Below are 12,725 nucleotides of genomic sequence, written 5' to 3' on the forward strand. Positions count from 1 at the left end.
TAGAGACAGAAGGGCCTAAGAGAGAAAACATTGTAAAGCATTCCTTTTTAAAGACAGGAAACTAATAATTTCAGGTTCTGAAAACAGATACAGAATACATAGCTTCTTGAAAAAAAAAAATCTTAATTTTAATGATACCAGCCTAAACAGAAGAGCATCTGATTTAAGGATGTGGCAGATGTAAAGTGTTGACTGAGAACTACATAGGTAGAGGAAGTGGTTGTGATGGGGATTTGGGAAAGCAAACGAGACGTACAGAAAAGGAAAACAAATACTGGGGGGAAAACTGACTGAACACATGAGAAGCTTGTGCTGATAGATAACATCAGGGTGTACAGTATCTAAAATATCATGATCATTTAATTACATCGCCAAGTCCAACAAGACAAGAACTACAGAGATTCAGTAAGGATGGAAATCCGATATTTCCTAAAAACAGATCTATCGGTGTGAGATGGGAGGAAACTGGAACAACGATTGAATGTGACCTATCAGGATGTAAGCTATAAATTGAGGCTTCAGAACCGAAAGCTGTGCGATGTCACATGTGTAACACCTCTGGTTTGCGGTGTCAACATTGATGTTAACTGCCATTTATGCCATTGGTTGAAAAGATGTCAGCGTTCTGAGGTTACTTTAGCAAAGGAGGAAAAAAAGGTAATGTGTGTTACTTTTCTTAAAGTACCACAATTGTATAAAATTAAAATAACTATATTGTACCATGTCTCGTCAAGTAATATCTTACAATTAACTTCTTTGGTATACCGTCAAAGTATACTTTTTTGAAAGTTCAAGATAATGTGATAAACAAATCTGAAATGTCAGTATAAATCTGGTATGATAAAAACAACACATTAACCGATCCCTATAATTGTATGAAAAGTAAAGTGTGTGTGCTTGTGGGAAAGAGAGGAGCAACGGAATGATGCTAATTCAGATGGAGAGAGAAACCCCAGTGACCTCGGTCCGTGCACTTGTGGAGAGGAGGGTGAATGGATTAAATGTACCAGGGTTAATGGGAATGATGTGAGTGAACATCTGTTTGAGAGAAGGATTATTTTTCTGTGAGCCACAAAATACTGCCCTAGAAATACGTCTAGTAAATAATATAAAAAGCTTTATGTATTAAATTTTGAATGGGCATGTCTGAGAAAGTTATGACTCGGGTAAACATGGACCACACCTTGCATTATAACACTGTTGACAAAAGGTGTATTGTTTCATGAAGCGCTACGGGAATTGAATTTTTCAGCTTGTGGTAACTTGATCTACAAATACTTACCTTTGCTAAAGAAACAATCAGCACCTACCGTTGGTTGAGGACAAAACTTTTTTAATCCTTCTTATCGAATGTACTTAAAATTGGATGATCTGACAGCTCCCTGAAAGTGAATCCAAAGCCGCTGAGCGCCACCTATTTGCTGGTAGTAGTACAGTTCATAAATCCCACCTTTTCCATGTTGTACTACGTTCATCAGGCCACTCCCGACCGCCCCCTTGCCTGCGCAAAATTAAGAGGAATGTAGAACCAGAGTGCTGAAAATGTCATAATGGATTCTGATTCGGGTCACATGGCTGTTCAGACTTAAGTCGCATGTCGAGTACATGCATTAGTAGGACCTCGATACCACTGCTCCATCCCCCGGTTACTCAACAGACTGGTTTCATAATGGTCTATGGTGGCGTTCATGTCCAGGATATGTTTTGGCTTCATTTCTGGATGATGGGTGATGGAGACGCGTTGTCCATCTTATTAAACGTTGTATAAATAAATCAATAAATATTTGATTTGTCTTTTGAATATTTAGAAAACGCCCTGAAAGGAACCTTTGAGTCTGCAATGACTCAATGCATGTCATAGAGTTTTGATTTGTTGTGAGACTTATGGCTCCTGGTTGTCACATCACAGTGACAATTTCAATTCTTTTTTTATTCATAATGAACTAGAAATGTATTTATTTTTAACATGCATAGTTTGTAATTATATATTAGGCGTTCAGGCTCGACTAAACACGTCTTAATATATTTAAACACACTGTACATGATGTTTTACTTTATCATATTTAGACTTTCAAACCTGTCCCAGGATGCGCTCTGCTGCACGCGCGCAGCGGAAGAGCTTTTATTGTGAAAGTGTTAATCTGTCAGCGGCTGAGATGTGTGGGTGAGTCTCAGAGGAGGAAGTGAGTGAAACACTGTTCGGTTCATGGTGAGAGGAGCCGATGCTGGCCGCTGCTCTGCCCACAGCACTTTGCCGGACATGAGATGAAACAGTCGTCAGAGGTTCGCAGCAGCGGAAGTTAAGGTACCAGCTCATTCAGTCTTCTTTACTTTCCCCGTGAGTGTAGTCGGCTGAGTGGGGGTCTCTGAGGTGGAGCGCTCAGGTGAGTCACCTTCCGGCCCGGAAAAATGAGCTCCGTCCCGGGACAGGTGAGAATCCCCACCGCTTCTCTTCAGACATCCTCCGTTTCAGTTTCCTGGCTGTGTAAATACCAGGCTGAGGCTCATGGTAAACGCCGCTCAACATCTGGAAAATGACTGCTGTCTATCTCCTGACACACACACTTACAAAGAGTCTTTCTAAAGCTCATGTAAGAGCTTTACAAAAAATATATTCAATATAATTCAAAATAAATGTGTGTAATGAGTCACTGATGTCCAGTGGTGGAACAAGAAACTCTAGATCCACCAGAACTACAGATTAACTGCAGAGTGTTTGAGATGATGAGGAGTTTTTTTATGATTGGCTTGTTTTGTTTTCTTCACTGAGCTGTAGTCTGGCTCCATATCAAAGTGAAGGAACCACAGACTGAAATGCAGGAAATGGCTTCTTATCTTGTTCTGACAAGACTGCCAAGGCTTATTCATCTTACCCACATGATATATGTATTCTCTCTCTCTCTCTCTCTCTCTCTCTCTCTCTCTCTCTCTCTCTCTCTCTCTCTCTCTCTCTCTCGCTCTCAAAAAAATCACAAGCTTGTATCACTACCCAGAACAGCATTTAAAGTTACCGTCTTGTAACTTTAACTTATGGAAAGATAAAGTACACAGTGGGCATTTTTGTTGAAATCTTATTTACTTCATGATTCAAAAGATATCTGCTCTTCCAGAATGAGAATTCTTCCAGAAATCCTTTCAAAGTCGAACCGGAGCTGACATTAAGCATAATTCTTTTAAGCAGAATAAATCACTGCTCGTTTATTATTCAAATCCGTAAAACTTGGAGGATCCAGTCAGTCACTGTTCTGTCATGTATAACAATAGATAAACACATTGTCATTTCAAAATGCTATCGTCTCTTGTGTGGCTTCTTTGTGGTGTTTTGCGAAGTCGATGACCTCATTTTGAAGTGAGAGTTCAGGCTCTGTGCAGACATGCATGTTTCCATTGGAGTCACCGTTACACGTGTGGTCCTGCTGCAGCACATGTAAGAACACGGACTGAGGCTTTAGTGTGTCAAGAGTTTCATCAAGTCACATTGAGTTTACGCAATTATTATGAACAAAACATGACTAATAACTTTAACTCCTGACTTCAGACAGATTGAGTGATACAGGTCAGATATCCTCAAACAGCTCTGCTTCATGTGCCATTATTCTTTTGCGACACAGATTCAAACACCTAGACTTTGTGTTTTGCAGATGCAGAGTACAGGTCCATTACTAGTGCATTTAACACTATACCAGCTTATGTATTGTATTTTAACAGGGATATGCTTTAGGTAACGTCTAAAGAAATTATGATTTGCTATCATTGTTGTATTGCCTGGCTCAGATTAGACCCTTTGGGAAATAATTACATAGGATGCCATGAAACCTATTTTATTATCCAGTATAACAGTCATAACCGAAAATAAAATAAAAATACATCTAGGAAAACACAACAATTACATCCTTTAAATAGCTGTTAAAGTGCAGTCACAGTTTAGAAAAATAAGAGGACCTTTAATGTTTTGAATGGCCCAGTCATTTTTTTTATTTTAGCCAGATCTCTCTAATGTTTCATTCCTGTAAATAACTGCTACACTGGCTGTACAACCCAGCTGTTGTTCTGGAAAAAAGTTCTATCAATCTATTAAACTTTAAAGATGTGGTCTCTGATCAGTGCATAGATTTGTATTCACTGATATCTGCCCCAACATTTTCAGCAGTATTTCAGGCATTTCTGATGCTGGTATCATCTCTAGTTTCATCAGTAAAGAAGTAAAAACAAACGTGCCAATCAGTCGCATCAGAAGTCTTTAGAGGATATTAGACTTGGATGAATTATTTTTACTCTAATTTACGATCAGTCTCTCTTTATGATCATCACATGTTGTTTCATGTTTGTTTAACACTGTCCCATTGACCCCTGCACTTTGGTTGTATGTTTATCTTGATCTAAATTATGGTTGAATAAATGACTAAAATGTGACACGAGTCACGTTTGTCACATGGCTTTCTGGACAACGCTGTCTGCAGGAAAGATGGACTTCCTCAGGTTCTCCTAGAACTGAGCTGGTGTGTGCTACGACCTTCAAGCTATCTGCAGGGAAACATTGTCAACTTATGAAAATATTTCTTTAACATAATGTGCCTTTTTTTTTTTTTTTTTTTTACAAATCGCTACAAAAACGTACTTTTCCCTATTGAGAAATTGTAAATGAAGCTGCAGCCTGTCAGTGCATCAGTGTGAGTGTCTGTTCAGACAAGGTTCAGTATTGTTGATCTCTGGCTTGACTGTCAGGTCAGAGGAAGGTCGTGGTCCACTCTGCAGTGCGGCAACCTGGTTGATTATCTCAGTGACATAATTATACCACCGACCTGTTTAATGTGTGTTGATCATTTTTCTGCTCCCATGATGCTCTTTTTAGTCTCGTGACTTTGGTAATACTTCATAACCTTTGCTGCTGGCATTATTGGGATTATTCCGAGTTAATTATTGATTTTGAGTGTCTTTGTTTCAATACTCCTGAGAAGTGCTCAGCTAATATCACCAAACCACCACAGCCCTGATCCCAACCTCAGCCAGTAACCAGTGTTTGAGAATAACTGACTGCAGTCTAGCACCTCAGCAATAGAATAGTTGTGTAGTTAGTTGGGTAGGCTGTTGTGCAGGTTTACTTGTTTGTCTGCTGCAACCAGCAGCACTGATGGTGAAGACATTCAAGTTACCTGTTTACAAACTGGAACTATAGACAGATGAAGCCCCTACAGGCTCCAGATAAAATCTGTTAAAATCTTTTATTAGAAGCTAAATGAAAAGTTTGAAAAGATTTGTCTGAAACACTGATATCCTCATGTTGTGAATGTGATATTACAAACAGGAGAGACTGAGCAACATTATCATTCATTTGGATCTTTTGGAAAATAACAAATATAATATTCAGAACTGTTTTTTCATTAGTGTATAATCACATGAAGCTAAGCATCATTGTGTTTCTGTTACCTCAGAATAGGCCATTTCAGCATCAGGAGCAGGTCTTCTTCCAAGGTTCTATAATGTAGACAAACCCAACACTGACGATAAAGGAGACTTTTCACATTTTTGCGACATTTGAAGACCACTGTAGGATCGCATACACTCTTGAATGAGGGGGGTTTGAGGGTAGGTCTTCAGTTGTTTGCTAGATGGCACTAGATCCTTCATACCAAGCCTTTAAAGCTGCTATGTGTAGATTTGTCAGTTTCCATCTCCAGTGATCGCACTCTGCTTCAGTCCCAGCAGCCTTGGTTCAGAGTCAGGGACACTAAGATGTGGGAGCTCAAGGCAAAACATGTAACAGGTTTATCTAATTTTCCTACAAACAAAACCTTTGATAATCTAAACAGTTGGAAAATGTTGATATCACAACCTTGGGATTTATTTTTTCTTCACACAGTGGGGTTTAATTGGAGGTCACATAAGCATGAACATTTCGTAACCATGTCAACACAACGTATCTTTAGTAGACTAGACGGATGACCTCTGGGCTATATGCAGAAGTGAGTTATGTTGATGCAGCCCATGAGGCCATTCATGAATTATTTTTTAATATGATAAAAGAAAATAACATGGACAAATAACAGAACTAGGAAGAACGTTTCCTTTTGGGTGGTATCATCTGGCTGTTGAGCCTGTCGTCAAGGGTCGGGTGAACGAAACACACCTAGCTGTTGTGTCATCACTCACAAGCGCCGTGGCAAATTTCAATCAAAGAAAAGTAGATGCAGAATATCAAGCTTTCTAAGAGAAACAGACAAATGAAAAAGTTTTCAGATATGCAGTTACAGTTATAAAAAGGGCAAATCTCGAACATCATTACAGCTAGAAACATGCAGCAATTGCAGTAAGTAAAATTCACAGTCAATAAGAATAAATAAATAAGAAAATAATATTATTTCTGCTTTTTTTAAAATATTTTTAGCATTTTTCTCTTTCTCTATTGCTGTAAATATGTGGTCCTTTGATTTCATTCTGTCAGACTTTCTTTCAAATAACAAACGAATATGTGGTCATGGCCTATTCGAGGCCATCATCCTTTTCCTGTGCCGGCTGTCTCTGTCTGTCTAATGCACCATCTAATCCTCATATCTGGGTCAGGCGAGAGAATTGTGAATCGGGGCTGCAGATATCAGTCATAAGATTACCCGTTAACTCCAAAATACATATAGATATTCATGGTGATTTACTAGATAATTCATTGGAAATCCAAAATATTGACAGTTGTTAATGTTACATGTAACATTTCGTGCTCTCATCCTCAGACACCATTTTCTGTTTGACTTAACATCTTTCATTCTCTTTGCTGATTTTGTACACACTGATTCCTGTCTTTTTCCTTCACCTGTCTCCTCCCGCCTCTTCCTCCTCTTCCTCTTTAGCTTTAAACATGGCAGGTCAACAGTTGCAGTTAATGACTACACAAAGTATGAAGCTGTTAAGAGGCTTATTGGACTGTTGCTTTACAAAATCAGGATTTGTCTGAAGCGACGACAGTTCTGGGCAAGTGCGGCTGCTGTTTGTGTAACAGATCATTCAGAGAGATGACAGCTTGAAATATGAGTGGTATGAGAGATGCCTCATAACATGTACTGACTGTTATATTCACCGGTTTCCCTGCTGTTTGTTCATGTCAGTGGTGCCGGCGGGCAGTGCAGATCTTGTTTGTGTGTGTGACACTGCTGTGAGTAAACTATGAGAGGCCCTTTGAGAGGTAATTAATTCCTGATCTCTCACACACTACTATACTCTCTCACATGGACCATCACACTCTCTTACAAACACTTCTATACTCTCTTACATGAACCATCATACTCTCTCACATACCCACGACTAGTGTTGTCTGCCTCTGGACAACCAGTGTGTCCCCATGCACAACGCCCTGCCGTGGGTACACACTGGTTGTCCCCATGCACAACGCTTGTACGCGGGGACAACCAGTATATATAAATATATATTAATAAATGATAAACATAGTATAAAATATAATAATGTTATATTCTTATGAATACTATATTTATATATAAATATATATATCATATTTTAAATGGGCTATAAATATAACTTTTATCATGTCATTATACATCACCATTGCCGCATTTCCTCCTTGGCTGTTAGGCTGTATTACAGGAAGTCTCTGTGGATCCAGCATTTCTGACATTGTTGTAAGTTTCAGATGTAAACTCACCGACCATGTTTTAAACTTTAAAACATTCCCCAGGAGACTCAATGCGGGTCCAACATGTTCCCTTATGGATCTGTTGATTTGGAAGGCGGGACATGCTAGTGAAACGACTCCTCATCAGAGATAACCAATCCGGAACTCTCACACACACACACCATCACTCTCTCCCACACACACTACAGTATATTCTCTCACACACATCCTATCATTCTCTCAAACATACTACTATTCTCATTCACATATACATGTATATATAATTTTGTCTCAAATTCACTGTCATTTTGTTCTTTACACATGGTTATTTGAATTCACATGTACTTTTAATTTCTCTCACATGTGCTTTTATCCTGTTTCAAATATAATATTTCTGTGCAAGAGAGATCAGTGTTGTGTGTGTGTGTATGAGAGTATAAAAGTAAATAATGGTAAATGGTGACCAGGTGGCTCAGCGCACTGGCTGTCAGAACAAGAGAGGATTTTTATATTTAGCCATTTTTCCTCCGTCAAAGAACAGGAGTCTGGGATTACAGTTGTTAGGAATTTTTATATTGAAGCTCATTTGACCCTGCCTTAATTTACAGACATGTAAAAACTTTGTACATTTTCTAATACAAGTTTTAGATCAAGACTAAATTCAGCTGAAATGAAGCCGAAATATCCTAGATCCAGATTCCACAATTTTGTCCATTTGGAGCAGAGTCTGTGCCAAAGTGATCAGAGGATGAATTTAGGTCTGACTACACATGCTCGACCAGTTAAGATTCAGTCTCAGCTTTCAACCATGATGTTTCACAGCATCAGTGTTTTACATAAAATCAAATAACTTATTAAACAGTGCGTACCTAAAACAGACTACATAACGCAGAGTGATAATTACTTTAATTGAAAGAACTTACTTTTCCGAATTTGTCCATGTCTCCTCCACTTACATACAGGAGGCAGTATTTAAGAACCTTTACTCTATGGTTGAAACTAAAAAAGGAGGATGGAAGCTGCTCAGGTCATGATTAGTTTCTGCTTTTCTTTTGATCCATTGAATGATGCTGGTTTGTGGTCTGAAACTGCCTCTCACTTCCTCCTCTATGCCATTGTGTGTATGGACTTGTGTGCACGTATGTTTTGTGTATTGACCAACAACAACTCTTTTGGATTGCAAATTTTCTAACGTATTCATTGACTGTGTATGAAGCTATATTCATAAAGAAATGAGCAGGTCAGGATTCCTTCACAGGCTGCATTGTTTTCAGTGCTTACCTAAGTAAAGTGATTGAGATACTACGCAGATATTACAGGGACAGGGGGAAGAAACACAATGTAATACCTCTGGAAGTCAGACTGGGCAAAGTCACTTTAATAATGCTTTGGCATGTACAGGTTGGTTAACCTGTGTGTGTGTGATTGTACATGTAACAGAGTATGTTTGTACGTGTAAGAGAGTATAATAATGTGAGAGAGTATGATTGTAAATATGAGAGTATGATAATACATGTAAGAGAGTATAGTAGTGTGTGTGAGAGAGTATGATGGTATGTAAGAGAGTATAGTAGTGTGATAGAGTATGACGATACATGAGAGAGAGTATAGTAGTGTGTGTGATAGAATGTATGGCAGAACATGTAAGAAAGTATAGTAGTGTGTTAGAGAGTATACTTTTCTGTGTGAGACCAAGTATTATTTATTTCTTATAGGGCCAGGATTAAAAAAGACTTTGGAAATCATGCCAAATATGGGAGAAAATAAATGTCAAGAGATTTTGAGTTTTGAGTTTTCACAACAGCAGTCATGGCGGGACGATTGCACCACATGATATTTTGTCACTTTCAAAAACAGAAACATTTAAATAACTAATGTTTTTTGGAGATCTAAAGTGTGTACATATACGGGACAGGTACGACATATATGTTACTTCTTTATGATTTTAAACCATTTTTTAACGGAAGAAAATGCAGTCGGACAGAAAATATAGTTGTCACGTCAATGACCCATATGCTGATCTATGAAGAGGTTTCATACAGCTGCATGAAAGTCAGAGTATCTGACTCGTTACTAACTTTCAACCAAGCCCTAATGAACATTGATGAATTGTTTCCTTAAGCATATGACTGTGACTGACTTCTCTGTTCCTCTATCATTTTTTTTATTTTAGTTGTGCTTGAAATACAGATGTTAGACACAGACTGAACCTCCCTCCCATCATGGATTCCAAGAAGCCAAGCATGCTGCACCATCTCCGCAAGAAGATGATGCCGCATTTTCGGCGCGACAAGTCAAGCTCAAACAAGGAGGTTGCCCACCTTCAACACACCATGGACCATCGGATGAGCTCCTCTGTTCCTGACATGAGGAACATGAGGCAGGAGTATGCCGGCATCTCCTCCAGCCCGCAGCTTCAACAATTCAACACTCTCAGCTACAGTAACCCTTCCACACCTCTTAACACGCTTTCGAGAAGCAAGAAACAAGCTGGGAGTGGCCTGAACATGGGAGTAGGTGGTGAAGGAATTGGGAGGAGTGAACACAGACTGAGCGAGGCTGCAGACAGTACAGACTGGGCTTCCTCCCAGGAGTCATTCAACAGTGTTGGTGAGGTGGAGGAAAACTCTCCAGAGACAAACTACAGGCCTGCAAGGGGTATGGAGCCTGAGGAGCTGGTACTGCCGGAGATGATGACTGTCTATAGCCCAGACCAGCCCTCTGTGGACGTCTCAGAGGACAGCTCACAGGTACAGATAGTTCATGTTAAAAGTTATTTCACTATTTAAAAAAAAACCAGACTCTTCTTAAATGCATAAACAGGCCTTTAGATGGTACTAAGGTCAATATTCTTATTTCCAAATATATCTCATATTTAATTCATGTATTTGTCTTTCAGTCAATACATTTTTAGAATATAAACAGGCACTATGACAGTCGAACAAGCTTGAGTAGTCGTGTATATTGTTTTCCTGAAACACACAAGTTTAAGAGGGTGAAGTGCCTGTGATCAGGTGGATGGTACATTGGCAGGTGTTTGTGGTCAGGTGTGTTTGCACAGAACATACAAAGTTTAACTTGAAGCTAGTTTGAGATGACATGGGAGTTCCTTCCGAATAATCTCCACCAGCAGTGAGCAAACTGTCTGTCCGTGTGTCTGTCCGTCTGTCTGTCATAATAGGAATGATTGGATATTTCTAAGATCGGGTTTAGTCAACAGGGGGCCATCTGAGCTCTACTAAACACAAAACAATAACAGAGAAATGTGTAGGATTTTTTAAATGAATCATTATTCATCCTCCATTTCTAAACATTAAGATCCAGTTTATTTATGCGGTATAAAATATCTTTGAAAAATGTAATCTGAAACATTCAATTAAAGTTTTTCATATACTCTGCTCGTAAAAGTAAAACACATGGACAAGAGCTGTCAGTCATTTTGTACAACAGTAGTTTTCAACAGAACCTAAATGTACTTGGTGTCATGTTATGAAGAAATAGTTGACTCAATGTCAATCAATTGTTTTTTAGTTGGACATGATTGAACATATTGTGTAATTGCCTTAAGTTCTGCATAGTATGTGTGTCACTACAGCAACAATGCACATAGTATTATAGGAATTGAAGCAGTGTTTCAGTTCATAACTAGTCAGGGTTTATAGCTCGAATAGTTTAGCAATATGGTTTCATATTTTTATATTTTCTTGTAATGTTTCATTATTCAAAAACATTTCCAAACAGTAACTCCTATGGCAAATTTGATATTATAACTCCTCTGATATGTTATGGCTATTGGGCCAAAGTCACCATTGATCTAGCTCTGTTGGATTTCTCTAAGTGTCACAGAAGTCTGCATTGGCTTCATAATTATCTAAGGACACATAGGATTGGAGAAGTCTGGGCCTGGATACCTAAGTGATCTAACCTCGTCTTTGTTAACTGAACACACATACACACCTTTTTGGTTGACTTACCATTTGTATCTAAGCTCTTAAATCAGTAAATACTTGGCTCATTGGATGTGTCCTGAATCATCTCCAAGTACTTTATTCCTCCATTTCTCTTCTGTGGGTTAAAATTGCTGAGTTTCTGTCTTCACTGTTCGACATGACGGAGCTTCCCGTACTTTGATTTAGTTAAAGTTTAAAAACACTTTTGGATTCTTTTTCTTAACAGTGCCCTAGAGGGGTGGTGGTTAGAATGCAGTTGGACAGGCGAAATAGATGCCGGTCACATGGACTCAAATTGACAATGACTGAACCAAATGTGCTGCTGAACAACAGCAGCAAATAATACATTTTGACTTAGGACTTCATACCACACCCTTGACAGTTACATTAGAATCCTGTTCTCACTTTTGAATGATGGAAATTAAACTCACGCACTATCGTCTGTAAAAAATATGCTTAACATCTTTCAAAGTGATTAGGTTTTAGGGAAATGGATAAATATTGGATGGATTGCTGTTGCATTCATCTTCCACTCAGAATGAATTGTCCTTTGGTCATATTCCTTAAATTTCATCATGCATTATTATCTTTTTACCTCAATTCAAATTGGTGAAAATGATTCCCGACAAAGAAGGACATTAGAGATGAGGTCTGCTTATTTTACCGTGTCCCATTTTACAGGGGGCTCACACAAGAAATTAAATCAAATGTATAAGTTGGCAGATGTTTAGGGAGGCAACAATAGTGGTCACATGTTTTGATCATCATTTGTGTAGCGTGTGCATTGACTGTGCCTGATTTGGGACAGAACTACACTGTTTAGATCCACACACTAGGCCAGTGAGTATATTGTCGACTGTCGTGTAAACTGCAACCTGCAGGATTACTGTGGTCAGTCTGGTTAAAGTTGAGTTAACTTCACTTGCCCTGATGCAACAGAACAGGTTAATCAAGCCAGGATCTTTTGAAACATATGTCCCTGAAAGTTAAAACTACATAGCTGAAAACAGGAAAATCAGCATTTCTGGTTTCATTTCTAAAAACACCTTTTTTAAATGAATGTAATACCTTCATATATTCTACCTTAAAAAATACATTAAAAACAAGCTAAGTAACTCGTAAATTAAGCTGTAAAACCGGCAGTAAAAAATACTATT

General features: G+C 38.6%; 1 protein-coding gene across 3 annotated transcripts in view; it reads left to right on the forward strand.

The window, feature by feature from the left end:
* The first annotated feature begins 2,160 nt into the window (after positions 1-2,160).
* LOC133955348 (multiple C2 and transmembrane domain-containing protein 2-like) overlaps positions 2,161-12,725 on the forward strand; it is a 35,593-nt gene continuing 25,028 nt past the window's right edge. For 2 of the 3 annotated variants that reach the window (XM_062390148.1, XM_062390166.1), the window contains exons 1-2: positions 2,161-2,305; positions 9,792-10,368. In XM_062390148.1, coding sequence (XP_062246132.1) covers positions 9,841-10,368 — 528 coding nt within the window. In that variant the 5' untranslated portion in view covers positions 2,161-2,305; positions 9,792-9,840. The other variant, XM_062390156.1, reaches the window with a different exon arrangement.

This window comes from Platichthys flesus, chromosome 1 (assembly GCF_949316205.1).
Source record: "Platichthys flesus chromosome 1, fPlaFle2.1, whole genome shotgun sequence".
Lineage (NCBI taxonomy): Eukaryota > Metazoa > Chordata > Actinopteri > Pleuronectiformes > Pleuronectidae > Platichthys > Platichthys flesus.